At 43.5% G+C, this 14,853-nt stretch overlaps 1 protein-coding gene across 1 annotated transcript in view; it reads right to left on the reverse strand.

Moving 5' to 3' along the window:
• Nucleotides 1-14,853, reverse strand: part of LOC120056033 (receptor-type tyrosine-protein phosphatase S-like) — a gene marked incomplete at its 5' end in the record, with an annotated part of 98,918 nt that overhangs the window by 42,401 nt on the left and 41,664 nt on the right. Inside the window, one exon of the mRNA XM_039004167.1 lies at nt 5,571-5,681. Within this exon, the coding sequence (XP_038860095.1) occupies nt 5,571-5,681 (111 nt within the window). The remainder of the gene's footprint in view (nt 1-5,570; nt 5,682-14,853) is intronic.

The raw sequence follows: 14,853 nt of genomic DNA on the forward strand, positions 1-14,853 counted from the left end.
CAGTTCTTGCTGTGAGATGTTACCCCACTCTTCCACCAAGGCACTTGCAAGTTCCCGGACATTTCTGGGAGGAATGGCCCCAGCCCTCACCCTCCAATCTAACAGGTCCCAGACGTGCTCAATGGGATTGAGATCCGAGCTCTTCGCTGGCCATGGCAGAACACTGACATTCCTGTCTTGCAGGAAATCACGCACAGAACGAGCTGTATGGCTGGTGGCATTGTCATGCTGGAGGGTCATGTCAGGATGAGCCTGCAGGAAGGGTAACACATGAGGGAGAAGGACGTCTTCCCTGTAACGCACAGCATTGAGATGGCCTGCAATGACAACAAGCTCAGTTCGATGATGCTGTGACACACCGCCCAAGACCATGACGGACCTCCCACCTCCAAATCAATCCTGCTCCAGAGTACAGCCCTCGGTGTAACGCTCATTCCTTCGACAATAAAAGTGAATCCGACCATCACTCCTGGTGAGACAAAACCGTGACTCGTCAGTGGAGAGCACTTTTTGCCAGTCCTGTCTGGTCAAGCGACGGTGGGTTTGTGCCCATAGGCGATGTTGTTGCCGGTGATGTCTGGTGAGGACCTGCCTTACAACAGGCCTACAAGCCCTCAGTCCAGCCTCTCTCAGCCTATTGCGGACAGTCTGGGCACTGATGGAGGGATTGTGCGTTCCTGGTTTAACTCTGGCAGTTGTTGTTGCCATCCTGTACCTGTCCCGCAGGTGTGATGTTAGGATGTACCGATCCTGTGCAGGTGTTGTTACACGTGGCCTGCCACTGCGAGGACAATCAGAATCGATCCTGTCTCCCTGTAGGACTGTCTTAGGCGTCTCACAGTACAGACATTGCAATTTATTGCCCTGGCCACATCTGCAGTCCTCATGCCTCATTGCAGCATGCCTAAGGCACGTTCACGCAGATGAGCAGGGACCCTGGGCATCTTTCTCTTAGTGTTTTTCAGAGTCAGTAGAAAGGCCTCTTTAGTGTCCTAAGTTTTAATAACTGTGACCTTAATTGCCTACCGTCTGTAAGCTGTTAGTGTCTTTACGACTGTTCCACAGGTGCATGTTCATTAATTGTTTATGGTTCATTGAACAAGCATGGGAAACAGTGTTTAAACCCTTTACAATGAAGATCTGTGAAGTTATTTGGATTTTTACAAATCATCTTTGAAAGACAGGGTGCTGAAAAAGAGACGTTTCTTTTTTTGCTGAGTTTATGTGAGTTCAATATCAGTAAAACAAGGTAGTATTAATATCATGTAACATATAAAGGGTATTTCTAGGGCCCTTCTCAAGAAAAATCTCTGGCTAGAATGTTGATAGAATAGCATCTCTTATAGTCCACTGGTTTTGCTTGTTAATTAAGTAGCCTACTATAGACTGTATAGGCCAAGGGGTACAATTGTAATGCCATGATTTATTCTGCTCCAGTATCAATAACAGGATTGTCTACAGGGTAGAGTTGATGAGGATGCTAGATCATAGTAGATCGGGATTGAGAGCTGCCTGGGATACCGTTGCATTTCATTATAGAGCACAGCCACAGCACACTAAAGCCCTGTTGGCATTTACACAGGTTAATCCTGCCTGATGTAATAAAGAAGTGGAGAGATGTTTAATTAATATCTGTGTTCTATAAATATACATCAATATCGAGGAGGATACATTGTTCATTTCAACTGCCAATCAATGGAGGACGTTATATAGTTCATAACCACAGCAACCGCTACTTAGCAGCTGAATAACCAATTCCATAGGATCTCTGTGTGAACAATAACATACTCATATAATGTAGTATAACCATAGAATTACATAGGATCTCTGTGTGAATAACAGTATACTGTGCACGGACACAATCCACTGAAATAACTTTTTTGTGCAAATAAATATTATTGTACATTTTATTTACCTGAATATAAATACAGATAATGTACATAAAGAAAGAAAGCAGAACAATACTGTGTGTGTTTTTTTGCCTCTGAGTGTAAGTGTATGTTGAGCCAGCAGAACTAACTTAGTCTTTGCTGACCAAACAAGCATGTAAATAATTATAAGCTACTTTTAAATGCCACTTGAATAAAGCCTTATTTGAATGCTTTATTTTCCCTGAGGGGATATGAGGACCACTCAACCAATCAGCATACAAGCACCAAGCTGGCTACACAGAGTAAGTACGCAAACAAACAGCAGCAGACCAATACAACACACAGAGACCACACACAATACCAAAATACATTGGCAACGCGACACACAACAAGTGCAGAAAAATGACAGTTACATAACACAAACCCACACAGACAGAACAATAAATACATGTGACAAGACAACAGAAATCAATAAAAAATTGACACACACAGAGCACATGCAGGCACACACACACACACACACACACACACACACACACACACACACACACACACACACACACACACACACACACACACACACACACACACACACACACACACACACACACACACACACACACACACACACACACACACACACACACTTGGAGCCGTGCCATACACAGTTAGTCTGGGTACAGGCATGCAAGCGCCGCCTCCGCTCTCCGTCCATGCATAGATAGCCTTCTTTTCATTTCCAATTCCTGGGTCTCCATGACAACAAGAATGTTCCATGCAGAGAACGTCGCGCTCGGATGAAAGCAATATCAAAGGTCTACAAACAAGGCCTCACAATGCAATCAATGCAAATGACTGCGTAGGCAGCTAGCCTCATTACAGCTTAGTGAAACGCCTTCAATCAAAGAAGTGTGTTTATCAAATTAAAACCAATTTGACATGAGGGTTATTCATACGTCTTTTCTAGACTGTTTAAGACTGATGTATCTCTCCTCACTTTAGGAGTAAATGTGTTATAAAAAGGAAGGAGTACCGAAAGAAAATAAAGAACACACCAACCTTCTCGTTGCTCTGGGGGATGTAAGGGGGTTGATGCAGAACACAATGACGTGATGGGGAGAGAGAGAACGGGGAAACAGAGAGTAAAAACGTCCAGCTCAAAGCCTCACACACACCGCATACACACAGTCACACAAATGTACACACGCACATTCATACTGTTCTTCACAGAACCACAGAACCCACTTAAAATGTAGGATCAGGAACTTCAAACTCAGGGGCTTAAGAGCTTAGAAATGTGAGTCTAGAACCCCTAAATCCAGTCTCCCTTACCCCAGTCGAGAACCTAGAACAGGGGTCTCAAACTCCTGGAGGGCCACACTGGCTGTTGGTTTGCATTATGTTGTTTTTGTGTCTCAGTTAGACTTGAGAAACCAAATGTATTCCCTAGCCAATCACTGTATTAAAGTGGAACTGACCACATTTTAGGACCATGAAATCTGTTCATATACACCCAGAGGAAGATGACACACTTAAAAAAAAATATATATTTACATTTTCTGACAAGCGAGCACTTAGATGTGGTCATTTTCATGTTTTCATAAATTCTTAGAACTTTTAGGAACTGTGTATACTAAAGCATTTGTGAAAATTGTATAGCAATATAGAGTGGGAAAGCGGCGGTGTGTTTGGACAATTAATAGACACTGCAGTGAATAAAACCTAATAAAAACATCTGTCTCGTACAGGACCGGAGTCTACGGAGACCGGAGCAACATAACGAATCAGAGCTACAGTAGACCTATATGCAAACAAACCATTTGCCACAAGGGCCTGCCATCATTCACTTTGAACTGAGCGTTTACAGGCAGTTGCAATAGCCACAAAAAAGCCACAAAATAAGCCACAAAATACACCTGAATGGATTTCTGCAAATATGTAGCTAAATACCACGGGAGTCCTCTTAACTTTGGGAACTTTACAGTCCTACTGATCAAACAACCATAAAAAGGTAGGCTATCTTTCCCTATATGCACATCAACAACAACAAGATCAACAACTAACGCTAGCCAGAGCAAGATGAGCTAAAATCTAATGAAAGAACATTAGATAAACCCTCTAAAACTTTCAGCTAGTTGGCCATCAAAATTGCACTGATAAACAATGGGGAATAGCCTGCTCGTCCTTCTGCATCTTGCCTGCCCATGCATGCGGTGTTGTCCCAACCAAGCACCCAAGCTAACTGGCTAAAGTTGGCTAGCTTGCTATCTAGCTACTACCAGACAGAAATGAGAGAACACCTCACTGACCATTTTACTCACCCCAGCAGAGCTGGTTATCTAGAGCGTTCGTGACTAAATATGACTTTTTTTGCCTACGTTTACTGACACCGGTCCTATTCACATAAATAGATACGCTAGCATATTAGCCACGTTACGACTGACTTGTGATCATTGCCCTTGCTAGTTTGATTGTATTGACATTCCTAGCCTTAGTGTCACGTTCTGACCTTAGTTCTTTTTTTATGTCTTTATTTTAGTTCGTCAGGGCGTGAGTTGGGGTGGGCATTCTATGTTGTTTTTCTATGTTTTGTTCTGTTGTTATATTTCTATGTGTTTGGCCTAGTATGGTTCTCAATCAGAGGCAGGTGTCAGTGGTTGTCTCTGATTGGGAGCCATATTTAGGTAGCCTGTTTTCTATTGTGTTTTGTGGGTGGTTGTTTCCTGTGTTAGTGTTTGCACCATACGGGACTGTTTTGGTTGTTTGTTTGTACTTTTGTTATTTTGTTCAGTGTTCTGTTGATTTATTAAATATCTCATTATGGACACTTACCACGCTGCACATTGGTCTGATCCTTGCTACTCCTCCTCAGACGAAGAGGAAATCCGTTACACTTAGTTACATTTGTCAATTTTTGTTCAAAATATTGAGTCATTGAAATTAAACTGTGCATCCCAAATGGTGGCAGCACACAATGTACCAGGCCAGCTGTGATTTACAACCGGATAGCAATATTTTTGGGACTACCAAGTAATGTATTGTGAATTATATTAATCATGCATTGAACTGCATCCATCTATTCTGCCAACAATGTCTTAGTGTACGTCATGGAATGTTGAGTCACATAGAACCTATTTTTAAAACCTCTTATAAAGTTGGTTTTGTAGCATAAACTGGGAATTGTCTGTTTGTTTCATATCTGCAAAGTAGTTAAAATACGGTCAGTTCCACTTTAAAGTGCAAGAGAAAAACAAACTCTCAGTCACTCTGGCCCTCAATTTAGAAACATATGAAGAGGGATGGGACAATTGTGATGTCATACTGTAGCAAAGACCCTGGAACTGCTCATTGGCCCCAATGCAGTATGACATCACTGGCCAATTCCTTTTTGTCTAATTCCATTCAGTGGCAGTTATTACAAAAACCAGCACCTTGATGCAGCACCTGTAAAACCCAGATTAGTCTGGAACGTTATCAATCTTAGGTCACCAACTGGTGTTTCACTTGGTGGATAGGTTTGGTTTGGTTAGTAAATAGGAAGAAAATAAATAACAAAAAAACATGTAGATAAACTAGGACTTAACACCACTTAATACATTGTATAATGGTGACAGCTGTTTCAGCTGTGTGACAGGTGTGTGTGTTATAATGCACGTGTGTGTTTGTGTGTGTGTTCTTATACCCGTGGTAAGTTCCTACCTCGTACATACAGGTTGGCCGGGGAAGAGTAGCGCACTCCCTGAGAGTTAGTGGCCACACACTCATACTTTCCCTGGTCTAACTCCTCACTGTTCTCTATCTGGAGGGCACCTGAGAGAGGGAGAAAGAGAGAGATGGGGAGAATGAAAAAGTGAGAGAGAGGATAAGCGAGAGAGAGCGAGAGAGAGAGGATAAGCGAGAGAGAGCGAGAGAGAGAGAGAGAGGGGGAGAGAGAGCGAGAATAAAAAGAGCCATTGCTATGGGTTAATTAATGATACATTCATAAATCAAATCTATATTTACTCATCATTAAACTGATTAAAACTACCATGAAAACGGATACAAGAGAGATTTTCCATTACTGGTTCCTTTCTGCCATGAAAAATCTATGTTCCCACAGCCAGCTTAATGGGATATATCTAGCTACACACAATAGGAGCCTCTGTAGCATAAATCTAGCTACACACAATAGGAGTCCCAAGAGCATATAGCTAGCTACACACAATAGGAGTCCCTGGAGCATATGTGACCGACCGGCTCGATTCGGTCTTATGTAGCAATTATTATTATTTTTTTTTACATTGGATAAAAGTAGAGACTCAGTGCTAGAAAATGGTCAATCATACACTACAGTTGAGGAACAATGGGGAAGTAATTCTGCTTTGGAAGTTGATAAACTTGTAACAGCACTTTTGCGAAAATGGCCCTTGAATGTTTTGCACCTACTGGAGAGCTCTTTTGTTTACACCCATTCAGCACCAATCACACCCTCTTAAGCCTTAGCCCCACCCATCTCTTTAAGGATTCATATGAGGCCATGTGCTAAACAGAGTGAGTAGTGCACTAAACAACCAAAGAGGCTGGTTTATACTACGTCTATCGACATGTCTATAGACAGTTGTCGTCATGACATTGAGAACATTCTATTGTCATCCAACATCAAACTTGTCGTTGTCATTATGAAAAAGTATTAACATAAAAACAACAGGCTGTATGACATCAGCAACATGGTGGTCCAAAATAGCAAAACTGGTGTATTTTAACACCAATAAACCCATCCGTTTAAAAAACTATTTAGTATCTGTCAATCTATCAAACCAGGCAACTAAAAGCAACTTTCTAAACAATGTGTTGGTTTGTTTCTAGCTTGTTAGCTGGCTAGATAACATTACGTTAGCTGGCTAGCCAGTTCAAATAATGACCATATCATATAGCTGACAACATCTTAACTTTAGCTAACTTTGTATTAATTATTACAGGAAAATAAACTCACAACAAGATCATTATTTACAAGTTAATGGTGAGTTAATCACAGAAAATAGCTTACGGTTGTGAGTGACAAAATCAAAGCAGGGCATTCTACCAGAGAATTTTTTAACTTGGACACTGTCTCGTTGGCCTAACGTTATATCCTAATTTGACTTTGGTGCAGGTCATGTTGTTCTTCACATTACCGTCTCTGGTAAACACACACTATATCAAATAAAATCAATGTTTATTTGTAACATGCACAGGATAGAGAAGGTGTAAACATTACAGTGAAATGGTTACTTACATAGTCAAGTATTTTGTTTAGACATGTAGCTAGCTAAACAATGAACCATAATCCCAACTCATAACGTTATGACCCTACATGAATCTGCAAATAGCTAACGCTATCCAATTAGGTTCAATGTTAGCTAGCTTGCAATGCTATAACTTGCAATGCAAATGGCTCTGAGATACAAATAATATTCCGACACAGATCATACACATAACGTTAGCTAGCAAGCCAGCCAGCTAACGTTAGCTAGCTAGCTAACTCTACATTTTAACTTGCAATGAAAACAACTTTCTGACAAAATTAGAAACATATAATATCTGAAAATGTAGCTAGTTAGACTATCTTACCCATATACATGGGTGAACGCTTCTCCCTCTCTGTCACTGACGCCATGGTTGCCTTTAGTTTGAAGATGTAATCCGGAGACAAGTGTTTTATACAACAGCCTTCTGTGTGTTCTCTTTTCGACTCCCTCCGCATATTTGCAATCAAATGCCAGAATTTTCTCCATCTCCTTAGCTATTATAATCTGCTTCCACTGGACATTCCACTGATTTCAAATCTCGGTCCTCTAGAAAGTGGAGAGCATTAGCAACACTTTTGCAGTTCTTCATGATATCTTAAAAAAAGTTGCATTAGAAAGGATTACCTACACATACTGAGCAGCTCATGTTATAGACAGAAGCGTGCTACGTGGCAGACCAATCCAAACTCATCTCTCAGAATGTCCAGACCAACCATTAACTCAGCCAATCGGGAAGGTTCCTGACTTTTTCTGTGGCTAAACCAACTAGGCTTGTAATTTAACAATTGTATTAATATATACAGATGGCATACATGTTTGTTATTAAGGCACATGAAAGTTCACATGTTCCAGAAGGCAATTCTCCCCCAAAAAACGCATTTTGATAAAAAATAAATGTTTACATTCGAATGCCTCTCCTGTGAAGTAGTGACACGCGACATACACCCAGTTTCCTGAAACGAGTCCCGTATAGCTAGCGACACACAATAGGAGTCCCTGAAGCATAAAGCTAGCGACACACAATAGGAGTCCCTGGAGCATATAGCTAGCGACACACAATAGGAGTCCCTGGAGCATATAGCTAGCGACACACAATAGGAGTCCCTGGAGCATATAGCTAGCGACACACAATAGGAGTCCCTGGAGCATAAAGCTAGCGACACACAATAGGAGTCCCTGGAGCATAAAGCTAGCGACACACAATAGGAGTCCCTGGAGCATATAGCTAGCGACACACAATAGGAGTCCCTGGAGCATATAGCTAGCGACACACAATAGGAGTCCCTGGAGCATAAAGCTAGCGACACACAATAGGAGTCCCTGGAGCATATAGCTAGCGACACACAATAGGAGTCCCTGGAGCATATAGCTAGCGACACACAATAGGAGTCCCTGGAGCATAAAGCTAGCGACACACAATAGGAGTCCCTGGAGCATATAGCTAGCGGCACACAATAGGAGTCCCTGGAGCATAAAGCTAGCGACACACAATAGGAGTCCCTGGAGCATATAGCTAGCGACACACAATAGGAGTCCCTGGAGCATATAGCTAGCGACACACAATAGGAGTCCCTGGAGCATAAAGCTAGCGACACACAATAGGAGTCCCTGGAGCATATAGCTAACGACACACAATAGGAGTCCCTGGAGCATAAAGCTAGCGACACACAATAGGAGTCCCTGGAGCATATAGCTAGCGGCACACAATAGGAGTCCCTGGAGCATAAAGCTAGCTACACACAATAGGAGTCCCTGGAGCATATAGCTAGCAACACACAATAGGAGTCCCTGGAGCATATAGCTAACGACACACAATAGGAGTCCCTGGAGCATATAGCTAGCGACACACAATAGGAGTCCCTGGAGCATATAGCTAACGACACACAATAGGAGTCCCTGGAGCATATAGCTAGCGACACACAATAGGAGTCCCTGGAGCATATAGCTAACGACACACAATAGGAGTCCCTGGAGCATATAGCTAACGACACACAATAGGAGTCCCTGGAGCATATAGCTAGCGACACACAATAGGAGTCCCTGGAGCATATAGCTAGCGACACACAATAGGAGTCCCTGGAGCATATAGCTAGCGACACACAATAGGAGTCCCTGGAGCATATAGCTAGCGACACACAATAGGAGTCCCTGGAGCATATAGCTTGAAATCCCCATTCTACCTTCTCTCTATCTCTCTTTCTCTGCACACTTCACTGTACACTATTATCCCAGTCTCCTAAAGCACGTTATTATCATGGCACATTGTTATTATTCTTCCAGTCATTTTCACCTTGAGCATATTCTGCTGAAAGCCCTTCACAACGTTTACAAGGCCCATATAACAAACTGGGTGAATTTGAAATGGGGTCAGGGGCAGAACCACACACAAGTGTTCACAGAAAAAAATATATGCAAGACTGAACGCACACACACACACACACCTTATCAGAAACAGTTGTTTGACATGGAGCCAGCAGAGGGACCACAACGGCAGGGGATTACACCCATCTACCGCACAGCAGGGAAATGAAACAAAACACACACACACACACACACACACACACACACACACACACACACACACACACACACACACACACACACACACACACACACACACACACACACACACACACACACACACACACACACACACACACACACACACACACGGCGGCTTTCAGACTCCCCCTGGCTTATAGCAGTGTGATAGAAAAGCGTAATACAGAACATGACAAAAGCAGAGTGTGGATTTGGTAGGGGGGTATTTCTGTATAAGACCTGTGACTGTGTATCAGTGTATAGAGACAGAGATAACAATGATCACAATGAGTCACTGAGACAGCTGTAGATATGCAGCTCAACACAACTCAAGAGGAACAACATATCAAATGCATCCTTTTTTGGTTGCCAGTGGAGCTTGTTGCTATGAACATGTCTAACGAATGTACCAGTCCCTGTTTCAAGAGTCTGTCTGGCGTAAGTGGGAGCCTGCTATGTTTGTAAGTATGTTTGTCCCTCAGGAGTCTACAGACAAAGATACATACACTGAGTATAAAAAACATTAAGAACACCTGCACTTTCCATGACATAGACTGAACAGGTGAATCCAGGTGAAAGCTATGATCGTTTATTGATGTCACTTGTTAAATCCACTTCAATCAGTGTAGATGAAGGGGAGGAGACGGGTTAAAGAAGGATTTTTAAGCCTTGAGACAATTGAGACATGGCTTGTGTATGTGTGCCATTCAGAGGATGAATGGGCAAGACAAAATATTTAAGTGCCTTTGAACAGGGTATGTGCCAGGCGCACTGGTTTGTGTGAAGAACTGCAACACTGCTGGGTTTTTCCCGCTCAACAGTTTCCTGTGTGTGTCAAGAATGGTCCACTACCCACAGGACATGCAGCCAACTTGACACAACTGTGGGACGTATTGGAGTCAACATGGGCCAGCATCCCTGTGGAACGATTTTGACACTGTGCACAGTCCATGCCACAACAAATTGAGTCTGGTCTGAAGGCAAAAGGGTGAGGGGTGCAACTCAAAAGGTGTTCTTAATATGGTGTAGAGAGAAAAAGAGAGACTGAGCAGGGAAGGTGAGATTGATCCAGGCGCTGTATTTAATGAGAGACATGCCCAAACTAGACTGTAGTTTACGTAATGAGAGTGGGCTGTGTGTGTTTATGTGTGTATGGTGTATGGTGTGTGTGTGAGAGACACGGACGGACGGACGGATGGACGGACGGAGGGAGGGAGGGGAGGAAGATTAATTCACAGGAGTATGGTATCTGCTCCTGGACAACAACTTCTCTACAGAGGCTGAAGTTACAGCAATACTCTGGGAGCTATGGGAAGTTGTCTTGTTAGGGTGCGTGTGTGTGTTTATTGAGTCATCTCTGTCTCCACTGCAGCTGACATCTCTTTGCTTATCTCTTCTGCAGACACATGAAAGGCAAAAGAGGCAGAACCCCCCCCCCACCCCCACCCCCTCTCTGTCTCTTTCCCTCGCTCTCCTTTCCCCGTGGAACAGTGCAGAGCTAGGCGCAAAACAAGAATAACGTATCTGTGCAACAAGCAAGCACTGTTTTATAAGTGAAGGGGGAGGGAAAGAGAGAGAGGGAGAGGGGGAGAGGGGGAGAGTAGAGAGAGAGAGGAAGGAGGTAGAGGAGAGAGAGAGAGAGAGGAGGGTAGAGCGAGAGAGGGGAGAGAGAGGAGGGTAGAGAGAGGAGGGTAGAGAGAGAGAGAGAGAGGAAGATATGAGAGTAGAGAGAGAGGGGTAAAGAGAGAGGGGGAGGGAGGAGGCTAGAGAGAGAGAGGGATGGAAGTCAGTGGGTAGAGAGAGGGAGGATGAGAGAGAGAGGGGGGGTAGAGAGAGAGATGGAGGGAGAAGGGTAGAAAGACAGAGGGAGAAGAGAGAGAGAGAGAGAGAGAGGGAGGGAGGATGAGAGAGAGAGACAGAGGGTGGTATAGAGAGAGACAGGGGGAGGGAGGAGGATGGAAGGTAGAGAGAGAGAGGGAGGTAGGAGTGGTGTAGCGAGGGAGAGAGTTCCAAATTGAGCAGCAGGAGCTTTTGGAAAAAAATTGCTTCTCCAAATATTGACATTTACATGTTTTTTAGAGTGAGGTACATTGGGAAAAACAAAAGAAAACTGCAAGACTGAATGGGAGACAAAACAAGCAACACATTTAGAAGATAGGGCTTGTGAAAAAGTATCTATTTTTATAAAATTGTGCAGTTAGCTTAGCTAGCTGGATTGTTTACCAGTTGCTAAGCAGTTGCTAGGGACTCTCCTAAAATAAGCTAGCTAGCCATACAAAAAAATAGCAAGTTAACAACACAGTAGAAAGACAAAAAAGGACAGAAGACAAAGGACATCAAAGTAAAACAGTTCTCTAAAGACACCAGTGACAATAATATAAGAAACAAGCTGTTTTGGAAAAGGTAGGCTTATATTACAACATTGTAGCCAACATCACCAGCAATTCTATGGAAATTGTTTACCCACCAGACATCCAGATGGAGAACGCTAGGTTTGATGATGGGACAGAACCATGAATGCCTGTTTGCAGATCTTACCAGTTGCAAAACAAGAGCAAATGTAATATTTAATATCAAAGGACGGCAAATATGGAAAAGGGTTATTTGCAACCATTTCCCTTTCTCAAAAAAGAGAGGCATCAGCCAAGGATGTCAGATCAGCCTTTTTGAAGAAGCTGACCAGAGCAACACGTATCAAACAGTCAACTTCTACAATAATGGAACTGTATTGATACAAGGCAATGATTCAAGCCTTCAGGCTTTAGAGAATGTGTTTACTACCCTAAAAGTAGAAGCTGAACTCATCTCAGAAACTGAGGAAAAAGTAAAGGAGGGAGATGCTGGAGAAAAGCAGGCCCCAACACCTCAACAGCTTCTGTGACCCAGCAAGAAGCCCTCAGTGTCCCTCTAGCTACCTAACCTGCAGCAGACAGTACCAATAACATTTCTACAACACCAAGAACACCTGCTATGCAACATTTCCACAACACCCTCTCTTTAGTTGAAGCAGACGTCATAGAACTCAGAGAGAACAAGCTTCAAGAGGATGACACTGTCCAGAAACTAAGAGCATCTACTGCTAAATTAGAAAGAAGTATTGACCAACTGAGTCAGACAAATGATGACCTCAGAGACCATCTGAGCACAACAAGAGAGGAGCTAGTGCAGAGAGAGGTACATTGACACCCTCAACTAGCAGCTAGTCATTATGTCCTCTGCATCTAGAGAACATGTCCACCAGCTTGGTACAACACAGGCAGAACCTGAGACCAACAAAACCAGCATGGCTGCCCCAGCCCAGGTCAACCTCCCAGTCTGCTCCACCCAGACACTCACCCACAACTGCAATCCTTATCGATTCAAAAGGGAAGTTCTTGGTCCAGGAAAGATGATTCCCTAGACACCAGGTGTATAAGTTCTGGTGTCCTACAACTGAGAGTGCAATGCAGCTACTCAGTCAGACCAGGATTGACACCCCTGACTACATCATCAACCACACTGACACAAACGACCTTCGCGCCGAAGGTGAAAATGTATCTGGGGCAGTGAGAACACTGTGGGCACAGGCTATGTTCCCAACAACCAATATAGTTGTGTCCAACCTCTTACCAAGAAAATACTTCCCAGGGCAGTTGATCAACAAAATAAATCAACAGATGACTGCCGGCTGTGCCTCACTGTTCAACGTCAGAATGGCTCACCATCCCACTCTGACATGCAAACACTTATATGACAATGTACACCTTGATCAGGTCAGTGTCAGAACATTTGCTAAGGACCTAAAGGATGCAACACTTGGCAGGGACCCACACACCCATCACCCCAGCAGCAGCGCCCCCCCCCAGCTCTACTAGACCCGGCCCATCACAACACAGCTCTACTAGACCCGGCCCATCACAACACAGCTCTACTAGACCCGGCCCATCACAACACAGCTCTACTAGACCCGGCCCATCACTACTAGACCCGGCCCATCACAACACAGCACTACTAGACCCGGCCCATCACAACACAACACTACTAGACCCGGCCCATCACAACACATCACTACTAGACCCGGCCCATCACAACACATCACTACTAGACCAGGCCCATCACAACACATCACTACTAGACCCGGCCCATCACAACACATCACTACTAGACCCGGCCCATCACAACACATCACTACTAGACCCGGCCCATCACAACACAGCACTACTAGACCCGGCCCATCACAACACAGCACTACTAGACCCGGCCCATCACAACACATCACTACTAGACCCGGCCCATCACAACACAACACTACTAGACCCGGCCCATCACAACACAGCTCTACTAGACCCGGCCCATCACAACACAGCTCTACTAGACCCGGCCCATCACAACACAACACTACTAGACCCGGCCCATCACTACACAGCTCTACTAGACCCGGCCCATCACAACACAGCTCTACTAGACCCGGCCCATCACAACACAGCTCTACTAGACCCGGCCCATCACTACACAGCACTACGTTTAGATCTTCTGTATCTTGTGCATTTGACAAATAAACATCTAAACATAGATTTTATTTGATATAGTGTGTGTTTACCAGAGACGGTCATTTGAAGAAAAACATGACCTGCACCAAAGTTTATCAAATTTCAAAGCAGAAATACTTTCCTGTTGTTCCTCAATTTTCTAGCTCTGAGTCTTCGCTTTAATCCAATGTAAAAAAACACCATTTCAGATTCCGCTACATAGGACCGAATTGAGCCGAATCGAGGTGGTCGGTCACATATATAGATATATGTTTATATTCCGGTCTCTGACATTGCTCGTCCTGATATTTCTTAATTCCTTTCGTAATTTGTGTGTATTATTTTGTATTGTCAGGTAATATTGCACTGTTGGAGTTAGAAACACAAGCATTTCGCTGCACCTGCGATTATATCTGCAAAACATGTGTACGTGACCAATAACATTTGATTTGATAAAAAAAATACTGTAGTAAAAGAAAACTGTAGTATATACTATAGTAATAGTATATACTATATGTAGTGTTTTGCAGAGTGTAGTATATTGTACTAATTACAAGGTAGGTAGGACTGTAGGTAGGTAGGACTGTGTTCTGAACGTATAACCTGTAGGTAGGTAGGACTGTGTTCTGAACGTATAACCCGTAGGTAGGTAGGACTGTGTTCTGA

Source organism: Salvelinus namaycush, chromosome 11 (genome assembly GCF_016432855.1).
Source record: "Salvelinus namaycush isolate Seneca chromosome 11, SaNama_1.0, whole genome shotgun sequence".
Taxonomy (NCBI): Eukaryota; Metazoa; Chordata; class Actinopteri; order Salmoniformes; family Salmonidae; genus Salvelinus; species Salvelinus namaycush.